The 17,933-nt window shown below is 29.5% G+C and overlaps 1 protein-coding gene across 2 annotated transcripts in view; it reads right to left on the bottom strand.

Annotated features, from left to right (window-relative positions):
* LOC143238062 (uncharacterized) overlaps positions 1 to 17,933 on the bottom strand; it is a 67,080-nt gene that overhangs the window by 47,960 nt on the left and 1,187 nt on the right. For both annotated transcript variants that reach the window (XM_076477983.1, XM_076477981.1), the window contains 4 exons: positions 16,319 to 16,367; positions 10,630 to 10,683; positions 5,145 to 5,216; positions 4,683 to 4,884 (listed from right to left, as the gene is read on the bottom strand). In XM_076477983.1, the coding sequence (XP_076334098.1) occupies positions 4,683 to 4,694 (12 nt within the window). In that variant the 5' untranslated portion in view covers positions 4,695 to 4,884; positions 5,145 to 5,216; positions 10,630 to 10,683; positions 16,319 to 16,367. The remainder of the gene's footprint in view (positions 1 to 4,682; positions 4,885 to 5,144; positions 5,217 to 10,629; positions 10,684 to 16,318; positions 16,368 to 17,933) is intronic.

Here is a 17,933-nt window from a genome sequence, read left to right as displayed (position 1 = left end):
TTTCAACTATCATAATCTTACCTTCACAGTGATAAGCATGTATCATATACTTTAAACCCTCTTGTCATGGGATTTTTGTGAGTTACTTTCACAATTCAAACTTTTTTTCACATAATATCAATTAGTGTAAAATAAAACCATAACTAATAATACACATTTTAATGCTATACAAGTTTTTAGTTCTTAATTGTATAAGGCAATACTAAAAAATGTCCTGAATTTCCCTAGTATAATTACTATAGGATATTTAATGATTAAAGTTTCTCTAAAGAAAAGTTATTAAATTTACCAACTGGACATGGAATCAATTTAGCTGCAATATAATCAGTTACTTAACAGTTTTAATGGAATAATGGTTTTTGTTATTTCTGAAATTTACCAGTTCTTTAAATTAAATTGGTGGGCATGATTACATTAAGACTACAAATTTACTTCTAAAATGTGAGTAATCCACAAAGTAATAAACTTTAAAAATGCATCAGACATATTTTCACTGAGTAACTCTCTCAACATGGGTTTAATCAATTCAACCAAACACACAACCTCTCTGCACTTGTTTAAAGTCTTTAGAGATTTAATACTTTTAACCTTCAATATAGTGTGTATATTTTTATTAAATTTTGTAGTCTTTCAGTTAAGATTATATGTCTTTCACATACAAAAAATTCATATTTTTTTGGTGAAGTTAATGAAACAAAATAGAGAGTTGTCAAGACCATATGCAAAGTGATTTTCATGATAAAAATACTTTTCATTTCAAAAATCTCAATCTGCGTTTGTGTAATCCCCAAATCTCCTTATTATATTTCAAACTTTTTTTTCAGTATAACATTAAATTTTATCCATTTTCTCTACCCTATCTCAAAATGGAATCGGCCAATTTGACCGACCTTGTGACCATAAAAAAAATTGAATTAAATCTTAATTACCCTTTTTTCTTTCTAGAATGGCTTCAAACTGTAATATTAGATGGCATTCATTTATCCTAAGTAGCTTTAAACTCATAGCAATATTAAATTAAATTTTGTTTTATTGCCCTTTGAACAGTGTCTAACTTTCTATCTGCCCCATTATAAATTGTAAATCACTTGCAACACATGTAGCTCATGCTACACTATCAAATTACATTACCCTTGTGCTACAATAAACTGCTTACGTGCATACCTCATGAAACATTTTTATAATATTCATGTTACCTAATTTAATCTTAAATAACCAAAAAAGATCCCTATTTTTACAATTTTGTTACTTTTATAATAAAAGATGAGTAAACATAAAAAATAAGAAATAAATACTTACCTATCCTTATTTTTTCTTTTATCAATTGCTGAGAACACTTCGGCTTATTTTCTTATATTAATAGTAATAATGCACTAAACTTTAATTAAATAATGCATCAAAATCATAGGTAAATAAAATGCAGAAGCAAACAATTTTATTTAACAATGTCATTTGATAGATGAAAATCTGGACTTACTATTGGTTATACGTAATATATAATTAAACGAATGATTGAGCTATTAAAAAATCCTGAAACAGTAGATGTAACAAGAGGGTGTGTGGCAGGAGGCGTTCTGATTCTCTATTCAATGGCACTGTAACTGAACAAAATTGAAGGCTAAAAAATTGTTTGTTTAAGCAAGGATGATTTTATAGTGAATAATTTATAGTTAATTTTGTATTTTTTGAAGTGGTGGATAAAACAGAAAAATCTTGAGAAAATGTACCAAGTGTATCACACTACAGGAAATTCAAGATTTTTTAAAATATTGCCTTGTAGAATTAAGAACTTAAAACTTATATACTATTAATATATAGATTATAAGCTAAGATTTTATACTATTATAATTGTTATAACATAATCAAAAAGCGATTTTAACTGTAAGACACTAAAACTTTGTGTCATGTGCAGTAAGGGAGAGCCAGGGCAAGAGGGTTAAAATACCTAAATATTTTTAAATCACTATATGGTGCTTAAATTTCAAACAGAATAAAAGTATATTATAATTATAAATTTTTTAATCATCTCCTGCGCCTTGTACATCATAAATAATCACTTTCACTTCATCCACATCACATTTAAGTTTAAAATACTTATCATACAAATAATATAACGTCTTTTAATTAAAAAATGGTTATTTGGAAAATCCATTTTAAATATAATATCAGTAATCAACATAATGAAATATTTAAAATTTGAACACTGGTATACAAGCAATGTGTATGTGTACACTATAAAAGATTAAACAAATCTAGAATACACATGTTAGATATGAAATAACATGGTTAAAGTACAGATAACCTTTTAATGTTGAAAAGCAAAAAAAAAAAAAAAAAAAAAATTCACTCTAGCCAACAAAGAGAGACAACTTTCATAAACAGTAAGAAGTTATGGTATTCTCATTGCTATCTTACCTTTAGCTACACCAGTAAAACTATACAAATGCAGAGTGATTTGTGGATTATGTTTTCTGTTACGATATTTCTTTCAATAAATTGCAAAATATATATTTTCTAAGATACAAATTAAAAATATTCAATGAGCTGCTCTGAAACCACTGAGGTGTCCCTTGAATCTTACAGCATTTTTTTTTGTTGGCCATCCCAATTACAAAACAGTTTTGTAACTATAAAACAATACTTTCAGAATGTTTATTCGACATATCTGTAATTCTACTTTGCAAAAACACCCCTCTCCAGTCTGTATAAAGTCACAGAGCTAAGAAATGCAGAATAACACTTTCATTTATACTGTCCTCTTTAAATTCCTTTCTGAACAAATTAAAAATATTATTAAGTTACATTCACAATCCAATTAAGCAACTTTAGTATTAATGTATTCTAATTAAATTATCATTATCTTGTAAAAAATAATCCAAACTTTAAGAATATAGCTGAAACTTTGCCTTGGTTCCTGAGGATTAACTTCCTACATTAGTGCAAAAACATTTTGCTGAAGGCTTGCATATCTTTGCAAAGATATTCTAACATGTCCAGAGGACACAAACTGGCATGTGTTACATAAATAAAAGGAAAATTAAAAATTAAACATTAACTGCAAGTGACAAAGTAGGCATGAAATTACAAATTAAACCAAAAGAAAGTATTTTAAAATTATTTAACAAAGAGTTAAAAGGTATGTACATATTCCATATTTTAATTTTAAACATTTCATTACACTGCACATTAATGATAATACCTACAGGTAGTAGCAAAATATAAAAAAAATATAAACATTCACCTTAAAACTTTTGATATTGATTTTGGAGGTTCCAGAGGTTATGTAAATGAAATTCAAAAATTCTAAGTTAAAAAAAAAGTATTTTTATTCATAACATAAAAATCATCTTGCACTTGAACTACTCAGGATCTGAGTGCAAATAACTACAATAAATAATGAACTTTTATTTGTTTGTTTTCTATTTAAGCACAAAGCTACACAAATGGCTGCCTATGCTGTACTCACCATGGGTATTGAAACACAGTTTCTAGCAGTTTCACTGTGCCACATGGGTGGGGAACAATGAATTTTTAATAAAAATAGTAGAAAAGAATCAAAATTAAAAAGTTGTTTTTCTAAAACTACCTGCCTTTAGAGAATTTCCCTTCAAGTTTCAAACAATCTCATCCACTACTATTATTTTTAGAATAAAAATTTGAAAGAGTTATGAAACCCACTTACAATGTAACTAGACTGATGCGAAAGAGGTAAAGATTGAACTAGAAATCATATTGGAACAAAGTGAATCAATCTATCAAAGACAGTATCACATGAAACCAGATAAATACCTGTGGTGGGTCTGTCAGAATTAAAAATTAAAATCTGATACTCACATTTTTCACTTCAGCAAGAGGTCAACTACAACAACTTTGAAAACAATTTTCTTATCTTCAATAAAATATTTAAATGTCACATGTACGTTGTCAAGAGTTTAATATTTTGAATATCCCAAAAATTCAGTTCTAAATGCCAGTGTTACAAAAAGACAAAATAAGATTTTGCACTTACTGAAGTGTTCAATGCACCATCATATTTGTATTCAGTAATGAGAATGGTAAGACCAGGTGGCACAAATAAGGATCTTGAGAGGGAATGACTCATCTTCACTTACAACAGTTTTATTTTTTATAACACTGTGTTTGGCCTTTTGAATAGGCTGTCCTCAAATGTGGTGGATACATTAAATTAAGGGAGTTTTAGGGCAAACTTGATAAATATTTAACGAATAAGGACTGGTTATGAGTTTTTTATTAAAGGATTTAGTTTAATTTATTGAATATAACAGCCTGGATGGACCAAAAGGCCCTTTAATGCTATGTTTAAAAATAAAATGTCACTCCTTAACTAAGAGATAAAATGGAGACCTTAAATGAAAAACAAAGTTTTTAATTTACATTCAAGAACAGCAATTATATCACAAGGAAAGAGTAAAAAAACAATGCAAGGTATCAAGATATACAGTAATCATTTAAAGTAACAGAAGCAGCACATGAAAGTTTCATCCAAGCACTCAACACTGCAATAATGTTCAGAATTAGTCCTTACACAAAAACAATACAAAGCATTATCTAAAAATGATACAATAATTTTCAGAATGAAATTTATGTGATTATGAGGTTGCACCAATAACTTTTAATTTAGATAATGCAGTCAATACATGTACAATGGAATTATAACTTACCTCTAGTTGCATAGTCAAGATCTACATTCACAGCTTTAACCATTACAACATCCTTAAGATTGAAGATTAATTTCTCGATGGTAGAATCTTGAGCGCTATAATTGGTTACAAAGCTATTAAGATTTTCACCCAATCCTTGAAGTGGTGCATTATTAGTAGAATTTTTGTGTATTCTATGTGGCATTTCTAACACCAACTCCATCTGTGGATAAACATCATAAATTAACTTGCATATTTAAAAGCAGTTATCCATACATTGCAAAATATATAACCATACTGCTTTGTATTAGCTGTCTTTCACAAGATACATTAGTCTAGCAACTGATCCACATATACAGTTTAGTTTTACAAAATTTGTCAATAATTATAGAGCATAGCATTATTTTTCTATTACTGTATTTAAATGCATCCACTGTAAAATGCACATCAACATAACACTTGCTTACACAAGTGCAGCACTACCTTTGGAGAAAATGTCTTAAAAATTCCTTCAATGAGATTTCCATTCTTCACTTGAACTTGTACAATGCAACCCTGCAATTTACAGATAAAACAAGAATTGTTCTAAGTAATGAAAAACAAAATCTTAGTAAAAAATATGCAATTTAATTACAGGTACATTACATGTAATAGTGTATATTAACCATTATCTAGAAATTGGGCTGTTCCTTTCTTTTTACTAAAACATAAAAAAATCTCAATTTAGCCCTTTTGCAACAGGCTTGGTATAATTTACACAAGCTCATACTCGTTTGCACGTTAGATATTTATACTATAACTTTTAGTTCACTAAGTGCACTTCACAAAAGTTGGTATACCTTTAGTACACATTACAAGCCTTTCCTACACAAAAAATATAATTTTTAATGAAGTATTTTTATTAAAGATTTGTTTACAAATCTGTTTAGCTATTAGTCCAAGTAAAATTCATTTTCCTGTAACAATTAAAAATACTATTCTTCATCCAAAAATCTCAATTTTCTTTTGTATAATCTTTAAAACATACTAAATAAATTTCAAACATTTGTTTTCAGTAAAATGATATCTTATTAGTTTGTTAATAATATACTTGAATCTTCAAGCTCGTAGACAAATTCCAGAAGCATAATGAACAGATGTGTTATAAAATTAGAAATAAAATGAGCAGCTGTGCTTTTTTCATTATTCTTATTTGCAAAGTTCCAAAGCACTTCTCTTACAAGTATGAACTGCTAAACATTTCTCATATATTTTCTGTTAATTTTATTGCTAAGGACTAATGTGCCACCATGCTGGAAATAAACCAATAAATTTCCACTTGTTTCCATAGACTGTTCATGTGATACCACCATAATACAATGCCTCTGATAGCAATGAAGCACATACAAGAAGATAGCCAACTTGACCCCTGCTATGAGAACAGGATGTCTCATAAATTATATTTGAGAAAATGTTTTCTTGGAAAACTCAGAGTAATCATACTGTATTTAGAATCACTGAAAACATTAATGCCAACAACAGGATGTGTAATTTATTGGCTTATGTATGTATCCTACAGTGTTCACAACAAGATTTTTCCACTGTAACAATGCTGCACTTTCAACTTGTCAAAACCTTTATTATGTGGTTCAGTTCCAATACAATAAACACTGCAATTCCCTGAATATTGTTAATCACATTGGAGCGTTTAAAATCGAGTGACATAGGTGTACAAAGATCTTATTTAAGCACATGCTTATAAAATCCTACTTCCCTTTTCAGAATTTATTTAGAAACCAATAAAAACTCTGGCTTCAGTATTACCCACCACATTTGTTTAGTTTCACAAACCTCATAAGTCTAGTCGCCTTTGGAAAACATTCTTACTTTTGCTGCTAAAGTGTAGTTAAGAAGTTCCTTTACAGTTGTGAAACACATTGAGTTATTATGGACGCTTATCTCGAAGAAAGTAATCACAGTTTATATATATATATATATATATTCATAAAAGTTTCAAACCATAAACCAAAACACGTTAATATGACATTTTTCAAAATACACTGCATATTTTAAAAAAGAATCCTAGAGTACAAGCTACAATGTGGGATTAGAAAAAATGTATCCCAGGTTTTGGAGGTGACTGAAAAAGTAGGACCCACAATGCAGTGGGAATGCAATGTCTATCAATCTTAACCTCCAATTCATTAGTCTCACATAAGAAAATTAGAAATTAGGAGAGTGAGATGTTGGTGCTCAAGCCCACAATGTCCCACATTTATATCACCTTTCACTGCCTGCAGACAGTTGTGGGAAGGTGACTGCTCTCTCAAGCTGGAATAAGAAAAAGATAAACATAAAAAGATGAAAAATAATAAATAAAAAGTGAAAATAAAGTACTACCATTTGGGGGTAAGTAAGATAAAACTTACCTCTTGAAGTTAGCATTCCCACCCCCACTATGGTAGAGGCACTAATTAACACAACATCAGCAAAGTGATAGTTTACTCTGAATGTCATGCTTTTATATGCGGCTTAAGGTGTACATCCACATAAGGTATTGCCAAGTTCTTAGATGACCTTAATTTTAACTAAAAATTTTAGTATTTTTAATAGAATTTCTCTGATTTTACTTTCTTTGTATTTAATACATTTTTGTATTCATTACAGAATAATTTAATTTTGGTTTGAATTTTGCACAAAGCTACTCTAGGGCTATCTGAACTAGCTGTCCCTAATTTAGCCGTGTATGACTAGAGAAAAGGCAGCTTGTCATTACCACCCACTGCTAACTCTTAGACTACTATTTTACCAACAAATGGTGGGATTGAGCCTCACCTCACATAATAATGCTTTTACAGTTAAAAGAGTCAAGTGCCTTAACCACCTGGCCATGCTGAGCAGAAATAATTTAATAATCTTATCTAAAATTTCTTTAGTAAATCCATTAACTATTAATTTTCATATCAGTATATCAACATTATTAATAAAATCTTTTAATTTATTACAAACTTTACAATATTTGAATAACTGCAAAGTTATAATGTGTATTATAGATGTGTATGGCACATTACTATGCAAAGAGGATAAAAGAAAATATTTTGATTTTCCAATTTATGGTTTACTCTCTTCTCATAGTAATGTACCATACTCATCCATTATAAACATTGTAACTTTACAGTTATTCAAATATTGTAAAATTTGTAATAAATTACAATATTTTATTATTAATGTTGACATGACATACGGATAGCAAAATTAATAGTTAATGGATTTAATAATGAAATTTTGGGTAAAATTATTAAATTATTCTGTAATAAATACAAAAATGTATTAAGTTATTACAAAGAAAGTAAAATCAGAGAAATTTTATTAAAAATTACTAAAAATGTTTAGTTAAAAACAAGGTAATCTAAGAATTTGGCACTACTTTATTTGGATGTCCAACTCAATCTGCATATAAAAGCATGACAGTCACAGTAAACTATCACTTTGCCAATGTTGCATTAATTAGTGCCTCTACCATACTGGGGGAGGTGGGAAATGCTAACTTCAAGAGGTAAGTTTTATCTTACTCACCCCCAAATGGTAGTACCTTATTTCCATTTTTTTATTATTATATTTCATCTTTTCATGTTTATTTTTTCCTTATTCTAACCTGGGAGAGCAGTCACCATCCCACAACTGTCTGTAGGCAGTGAAGGGTGATATAAATGTGGGACGTTGTGGGCTTGAGCACCCACATCTCACTCTCCTAATTTCAAATTTTCTTATGTGAGACTAATGAATTGGAGGTTAAGATTGATAGACAGTGCATCCCCACTGCATTGTGAGTCCTACTTCTTCAGTCACCTTCAACACCTAAGATTCATTTTATCTCACGTTGTAGCTTGTACTCTAGGATGATCCCTTTTTAAGAATGTGCAGCGTATTTTAAAAAATTATGTTAGCATGTTTTGGTTTATGGCTTGAAAATTTTATGATTATAATACAATTAATCAGAGGTTGAGATTTGCTGTTTTTAATGCAGTCCCTCCTCATGATTTTGTTGTATTCATTTAACTTAATTTAGATATAATTATTTGATTTCACCATATATATGTATATAAAGAATATCTTCAGTAAGTTTAGTATATAGTTGTTGATCTAAGTTCAGTGTAGCTGTTTCTGTATCTTAGCATATCATGTATTGCTTCTGAAATCTATGAAACACATCACAGAATATATATATACATGTAATGTATAAAATGTGTAGAATGACAGCAAAAGTCTTTGAAGATGCATCTCAGAACAGCTGGAATGGGTATTAACACTTTTACTGATAAGCAGAGAACATTTTACCCTTCCTAGGTCATCTTACCCTTCCTAGGTCATCTTCAGCTGTTCTGAGAAACATTTTTATTTCAACTGAGTCTTTGAACTTATGGCTAAGGTGAGTGAATTTAAACAATCAACCTCAATATGCTTGTCTCTCACAATGATCACATAACATTATGTAGCAATTGTGTACTGGCCACTTGGCCAGTCCCTATTTTTATTTTACTCATATGAATAAAAAACTGAAAATAGATCATGATTTTATTTTTCACAGCACATTTACTAATAAGTTCATGCATTTCAAATTTAATAAAGCATCAAAGTATATTCTCTGCAGTCATTACAATTTTTATGGTTAAACTCTCAACAGCAATAAACACTGGCAATCAGTATTGAACCAATTGTGCTCTAAAACTATCAGCAATTAATAATTTCCAATTGTAATACAATCAGTAAAAAGAGTAATTATACTGTTATTTCTGGCTGGAGCAGACAGCAAATTTGGATTCCAAAGTGTTTGCCTTAACATGTAATGAAGTAGATTCTCCAACATTTACCAGTTTGCAATTTTTACTTGCCTGTTTTTAGAAAGTGTCGACAAAACACTTGTATGTACATTTTTCAAGTGTGCAGACTTGGTCTCATATATAAAAAAGTTTAAAAAATTGGTATTCTGAAATTATGAACAGTAGTCACCTTTATAAAACTTCAATTAATCACTCTGTATTTTAAACTGTATAAATAAACTTTTACATATCAATTCTATTACACTGATACAGAAAGTACGAGCATTGGACAAAGTGATGGCATTCTCATCAATTAAAGTGCATTTACTTCGAATACACAAGCACTCATAGCAATGATGTTTGTGGATTGTAAAACTTACAAGTGTCTGTGACTTTGGAAAGGTCCATTCATGGTTTGTCATAAGTTATGGTTAGTTATAAAATGTTTAGATTAATATATGTGAAGCAAAACTTTTAACTGCTTTTTTTTATTTTAAGGGTCTAGCTACCTTGTAAACATTTTTTTTGGGTCCACTAGCATTACTGGGGGCATTGGCTCCCACGTTCCTGCTAATTTCACACCCTGACACAAACACACACAGATATACATATAAATACACAAAGTTATCTACTACAAGGTAATCATAAACTAGTTAAAATAGTTACAAAGCAAAAAAACCAACCCTTTAATACTCAACATACAAAAAGATATTGCTGGTACATTATCTAATGGTAATGAATTCAATTCTCAGTACATACAAGTAAAATAACACTCCTAATTTATCAAATTATTAAAAAGACTTTCTCATTTGACAAATTTATTCATAACAATAACAACTTAGAAGTAAAATTCTATAGTTCATGAAAAAGCAAGATTTTACAAACAGGTAACTACAAACTTAAAAAAATACTCTTAAGTTCATATTTAAAACAAAAACAGAAACATAAAAGCCAACATAATAAAAAGATACATTCAGTTCCAGAAACAAAATGGAATTTGAAACATTACGAGAAAAAACTCAAAAATGAACAGTTTTACAACATACTCATCCAAATGCAAAATCAATAAAAAAATTATAACAATTTCCAACATCAATAAACACTGTAAATACCTAAGTTTTGGTGAACTGGTCATAATTAAATTATACAGAGTACATAAAAAAACATACCACAAGAGAGGCAGCACCATGCATGAATCTTGCATTGCTATAAACACCTTCAACCTAAAGTGTTAAGAAAAAAGATGAAACATGTTAGAGAAAAATCACTTAAAACCACTTCACATTTTCTGAGCAACAAAAACATGCAAACAAAGAGTATCATTATTATTTTATAAAGTAAAAAGTCAGTGATGGATTTCTTCATATTGTGAGAAGAATATTAAAATTAATTATATATTTAGATAGGAAAATACCCTAAAAACATAGAAAGAACAGTATACAGTTTAAAAATGAGCTAATTGCACTGAACTGCCTGAAATAGAAATTTCACCAAAATGTCTGATATTTTTCCTTCAAACTTTTCTTCTAATATTTCAGTATTAGAGTACAGCATATAATTAAAAATATAAACAATTACTGGAAAGAAATACATATCATTACCTTAAATTTAAATTAAAGTCACTTTTTTTTAATTACACCCCCTCATTTAATGAAAATTATTTATTACACTCAAAAGTTTAGACCTTCTAGAAGTTAGACACTTAAAATGGTATAGGCACCCAGAACTGTGCCACACCCAGACATAAAAGTCATTGGTTTGGAGGTTTTATTTATATATGTTTGGTTGGTGTTGACTACAAGCTATGCAGTAGTACACTTGTCTGCACCAACATGGGTTAGAAACCTAAATATTTAGTGTAAGAAGCCCTAAGGCTTATCACTGAGCCATTGAGGAGCTTTGAACAAGTGTAAGGTTAACTATGAGGGTGCAAAGATGCCCAGAATCATGTGGGGTTATGAGCTATTATGATAGCAAGAAGTGAAAAGAAGGCAGGAGAGAGACTTGAAAAGACAGTGGATTTCTGAATGTACTGAAAGGGAAACATAAGAGCTTTGCATAAAAGCAGAAGCTCCATGTCTTAAAACATAAAAGTGAAGGCTAAACTGCTCTACACATGATTAGAAAAAGAACCCGATCTGAATGAGATATGTAGGTGAGGGTCACAACTGATTTGGGAAGCCTAAACAGCCACCTGAAGAAAAACAACCTCTCAAAGCAGTGAAACTGTAGGCCAAAGGAATTTACTCTTGATATGACAAACCTCTAAACCTAACTGAAAACATGTGAAACTGTAGCTAACTCAAACTTTCAAGCTGAATATTTAATTGCTGTGAACAAACTGATGGAAGTGATGAATGGACAGACAAATATAGATGAGGAGAAAAGTACTTAAGACAACAGTATTAGTCAACAATATCCAGGTAGAGAGCATTACAGCATGAGAAAGCCATCCATCTTGAACTGAGAAATGAACAAAGTTGGATTAAATGTAACAGATCAATGACAGGTTGCTGATGTTATGTCTTCTTATGAATGACAAAAAAGGCAGGCCTCAAAATGGGATTAAGGACCTGTTTTATGACATTCCGAATCTGTTGAGATGAGGATGGAAGGACATTGAATCCCCTTGAGTAAACATGTAATTTAGCAAAAAAGTCTACAGGTACATAGTGTGGGAGAGATAAGCTTCCCTCAAACCACAAACAAAATGGATGACTGCAGGAACTAGTCACCTACATGACCCACTTAGCCAATCCTCTGAGAGGGTGACATCAGATAGTAACAAAAGGAAAAGAAGCCAGGTAGGGACAACCCACACAGCTCTCAGGGATGAAAAACCTCATGAACCCCTCTGATCAAAGAAATGTAAGAATCCAAAGTGAGAAAAGGAAGTTGCTGATGAGTTGCCTTGAGTTCCTGAAATATAGGGAACATCTTCAAGAAATCTCATCAAGAATGAAGGGAGCAAATTTAAGGACATAAAGCATTCCATTGAAGCAGACTAAACAAATAAAACACCAAAGTAACAAAGACATAACAGAAAGAGTAGAAAATGAAGGACATGGTGGAGAATAGGTATGTGCAAGTTTCTCCATTAAAGCTGTTGAGGTTATGAAATAAAACCTTTATTAGAAGGTGAAGCATGGACAAACAAGTAAGTAAGTATGAGATGAAGATGAGGAGACCGAGATCAAGATAGAGAAAAAGAATATCTCCCAGCTGAAAAAAAACATTAACTAAATGTGTATCAGCTCAATCCACTGAGTAGCCCTCATGGAGAAGAAATATCTGCTATAATTTTCAAAAATGTCAAGCTCTTGCTGTTGAAGACAAGTATCATTGTCTCAGTTCATCAAAGATGGCCATAATCATGCAAGTGGAGGAAATTTATTATTTCATGTTTTATTTAATTACATTCAGTAGTCATGTGATTTTTCAACATTCATCAAATGACAATTTTTCTAGTGCATTAAATAATATACTGTTGCTTAAACTCAAGTTAAAATAAATGCTTAAGTTACTTTCTAGAACAGCATGCCCTTAGTAACATATACAGTACTCTCAAACTCTCCACAACTTCCATTGCTAATGTTATTTCTTAAATGTCTCAGATGTGAATTGTGACACCCCAGCATTTTTCACATAAAAGAATTAACCTGAAATAAAATTAAGAGTAGTTGAAAGAAGAAACTAAAAGGATATGATTGAACAAAGAATTCAACATAATTTATATTCCTTCTAATCTTAACCAATGTATATCCTAAATTACACAAGAAATTATGCAACAAACATTTACTTGCATTGCCCACAATAATAAGAATTATACTATGTTGTCCATACAGAAGTATTTTACTTGGACAGGAAAAAGTTAATATTCAGGTAGTTAAATATTTCTTGGGACAGGTAACCATTCACCCTATCCTGTTCTACATAACAAGTAGTTTCCAATGTTAATGTTGGTCACTGCCAATGGGAGCTGAGCAACCTAATCAATAAGTCTATAAAATCAATTATCTGTGAACAACACTTACTTTCGTAAGTGAAAATTAAAATTATATTGATTGTTACTAAAATAATCAACTAACTGAAATCAGGATTTCTAATTATTTACATTTTGATTATTTCAACTATCAAAGTAATCAAAATACTGATGTTATGTATGCTATCAAGTACAAAACTAAATAATTAAGCTACTGACTAGAGGAAAGACAAATGACTGACAGCACCCACCATCAACTATCTGGCTACTTACATTAAATAACTACATTATACTATATAATTTCTCTATAATTTATTAAGCTTAGTAACTATGATGTATATTTAGATTTAAAAACATATGAAACTTTGAGCAGACTAAAGACAACCCACCTCCTTGAAATCGTGAATAGAAGGAGCATAGTAGCCTTTTTACAGATTAAAATGGCTGAGAAAACCATCCTGGAAAATTGAAAACTGTTAATTGGTTATTCATGTGTCATATATTGAAGTAAATATATATGAGAGATTGTTTTCAAAAATGGAAAAAAGTGAATGAGGCCACTGCATTTGATTCAGTGCATAAGCCATATCTGAGCAAAATAAAAAGATACAAGGTTTTTTATTTTATATTCTAGCTTTTTAATATTAGTAATTTGAGTTCCTAATTTGTACAAAACTACAGACTTAGTATTTTGACAACACAAATATCTAATTTTAAGCAGTGCTGCATTCAACATACCATGTGACTCACTAATATCTATATTTAGATATGTTCTTTTAATATTTACATTTTAATAAAGAAATTAACTCATATACAATATTAAAGTTTGAATTATAGCCTACAATTTCATTTCAAACTTACGGACATAAATTCATAAAATAGTAGTTCAAAAATATTTTGAATACAACAAGTATAATGACATGGAATCTGACCTGTGACCTGTTGCAGACAGGTTAACTAACTTTTTTTTAGGTTATTTTAGGACCATATGGTTGACTTTTATTCATCAGAAACACTGTATTATTACAGTGGAAATCTCTTTCATATAAAAAACACTTAAACTTTGGCTACAGTATTAACAACTAGCTTTTAAAAATGTCAACAATGTTGTATCGTTATTATAGAAATGAAACATTACTGTAGCAAGTTTGGAAAAGTATAAGTTGTCACTTGTTAACAAAATAGTACAATATTAAGCATATGAACTTTATAATTTAAGTCATTCATTCTATAATGATTTAATGACTTTATAAAATATTGTAACAGTCACAAGTTTTAATTTACTTAATATATTTATATGTTATTTTAACTTTTGTGTTTCTTTACTTTAAATCTAGGATAGTTGAATAACATAAAAGAATACTAGGTTATTAATTTGGTTAATAAATAAATAAATGTTATGATTTTTTTTGGTTGAGTAACTGTGTTTATGACCATAACATTGTCACAAAGACACTTACCATTAAGTACAGTAGTACTCAATAATAGGTATCATCATAAAACAAAATAACAGCTCTAAAATATCCCACTTAAAACCACCTGTAAAATATCTGAATATTAATAATGACTATTTTACTGTAATTACTAAGTAAAATTAAAGCTTATTATACTTATAAAACCACCTGAATCACTATATACATGTTTATGGAGCGAGTCAAAATTTCATTTTTTCAATAAATTTTCATCTAAGTAGGTTTGTAAATGACTTTTTCAGAGAAGTGTACAGAAAAATAAACAAATCTTATCGCTTTAATTATTACACAAAACTCTTCCCTTTGGGGTCTAAATTATCTTTTTCTTGTACAAAAAAAAAACTTGCACATGCGTATAAAATAGATGATGCACTACTTTAGGCATATAATTAGATTTGATATTACATTGTGAGAGATCCTAATGAGTGAGTAATAAAACTAAATCAGGTAAACATGCATCCCACACTTAGTATTGCTGGTGCACAAAAATATAGCTAATAAGAAAGAAACAAACAAGCATAATAAAAATATTTTTAATTTTGTATTGACAAGTATGGATCAATATATACACACAACCTCGCTATAGAAAGTGTTAATGCCACAAAATACACTGAAACAAGTCAACACCACTTTTAAGTTTTTGTATGTATTTTTCTTTTAGCAAGCCACATCAGGCTATCTGCTGAGTCTACTGAGGAGAATCAAACCCCCGATTTTAGCATTGTAAATCTGTATACTTACCACTGTACCAGCAGGGGACATTCAAGTTCTTGTAAAATGCTAAACTCTAGTAGTGCCAATGGTGATTCATTTCATAAATCAATAACCCTGTTAGAAATAAAGATTTGTCTTTTCCAAATGTTAAACTGACTTCGTATTGTTCTGTTATCTTTTAGAATACAGCACAAAAAAATCATAGGCCTTCCCCTGGATAATTTTGTAAAATTCAATAAGATCACCTCTCACTCTCCTTTTCCTCAAGTCAAAATAAGTGATCTTATCTTATTCCAACAAGATAATCCTCACCCAAATTATCTTAGTAGCCCTTTCCCAAAATATTTACAGTAGGTCAATATTCATTTTTTATAAACAGAATTCTAACCGATGCCTAACTAGCAATTTTATGTTTGTTTCTGAATTTTGCACAAAGCTACTTGAGGGCTATCTGTGCTATCTATTTTATATAGAGATAATACCCTTATGATTTCAAACTTCAACAACACAAAAAATGTTTAATTCAGCAAAAAACATACATATATAATAACTTTTCCATTCCCAGTAAGTAAATAGAATAACTGCATTAATAAGAAGAATCCAATTTATCATAATACTTTCAATATTGATTAAAAAGAGAATAAAAATAAATACTTATCTTTAGAATGAATGTAATGATAACAAACTTACATGTACTGCAACACCTTTCTCCTGTGGGCCTTTGTGTCTGGTAGGCTTGCTTATAAATAGAAATATTATTTAGCTTTATTGCAACAAAGGTTAAATTTTTTAAAAATATTTTGAGGAATAAATGAATCATACTAAATTTACATGTAGATTTAAATAAGTTGGCATTAGTGGTAAAAGCCACAATTAGCTTAAAACTCAACACCAGTAACCTAATACAAATACATCAAAGAAACCAAAAAGTGAATTTATACATACAGCCAAATGTCTTTATATAATATGTATGCAAATGTTTTATGACTTAAGGAAAAAAAAAAACAAGTAACAAAATATGTTTTATAAAGTATACTATATATCCTACCAAGATTTAGTTGCTGTTGGATATACAATATCTTATAATAAAAAATATAAATGTATATTTTTCAAAACATAAACTGAAATAAAATAATTATGTAAATCTAGATCTATGCAAGATCACAATAATAGAAGTATTTTACAAGTTCATAGTGAAGTAAACAAGTAATTCTTCTTTTGAGGTTACACGTATCAACAAGCACCATATTTGCAAAGCAGTTACAAGATCTATTATGTCTTCAAGCTAGCTTAAAGACAAATACTAACAACTTTAACTCACAAAAAGATCCCTTGACAACATACACATAACAATTTCAAAACATAATTGTAAGACCAGAAACATGCAATAAATTATGAAACTTAGAATTTCAAACATCAAGTATATTTACATATAATGGAAAACATTTCATAACTAAATGTGTTGCATTTAATAACTTGTTGCATTTAATAGCATATTCTCTTGTTACATGCAGCTTTCCCAGGAACTTGTGAATGTTTTAAAACAGTACTTGTATTTGTTAGATATACAAAAACTAACTAAAAGTTAGCATAGCACCATAAAGGCTTTATTTCACAACACTGATTAATCTGAGTAGTAATATAAAAACCAGAATGCAAATCTAAAAGTTGTGGGAACCCACTACTGCTCAATTTCCATTTACTAAAACTATATATTTCTGTTTTTAAGGGGAGACTATTTTTGTATCCTATACAAGGTTTCCACAACTTGTTCCTTTGCTTATTTGCAAAGTTACAAAGAAATATTTTATGATTTTGGGTTCTAAGCTCAAAATAGCAGCTTTATTATTTACAATGCTTTATTTAAAAATTTATCTTTTAAAATGTACTATTTTCTTATGTTTTTCTCTCTATGCATAAGACTTTCTTTCCATGAAACAAAACTATAGTAAAATCTTCAAAATAATTCCTCTACAGCTTGGATAACCTAAATGTTTGAATTTAATTTAAATGAATGTTTAAGTTGACATAAACTACACCGTAAACAACTTTTTACACATATATCTAATTTTATGATATTACACAGAGAAGGTAATCTAAATATTTTTCATGTTATTCTTACAACAAACTTCTGAGTTACATACTTAAACTTTCAGGAAAAATTAAAAGTATATTCATCTTATCACCATGAAGATACTATGCACTATATTCTTAAGTGAAGCATATTTTGGTAACCTTTCTCAATTATTTAATGTGGTTGTTTTCATTTAACATTTCTATACTGTTTGTAAAACTAACATATTTC

Source organism: Tachypleus tridentatus, chromosome 13 (assembly GCF_004210375.1).
Source record: "Tachypleus tridentatus isolate NWPU-2018 chromosome 13, ASM421037v1, whole genome shotgun sequence".
NCBI classification, from domain to species: Eukaryota; Metazoa; Arthropoda; class Merostomata; order Xiphosura; family Limulidae; genus Tachypleus; species Tachypleus tridentatus.
This window is presented reverse-complemented; position numbering and strand designations above follow the sequence as displayed.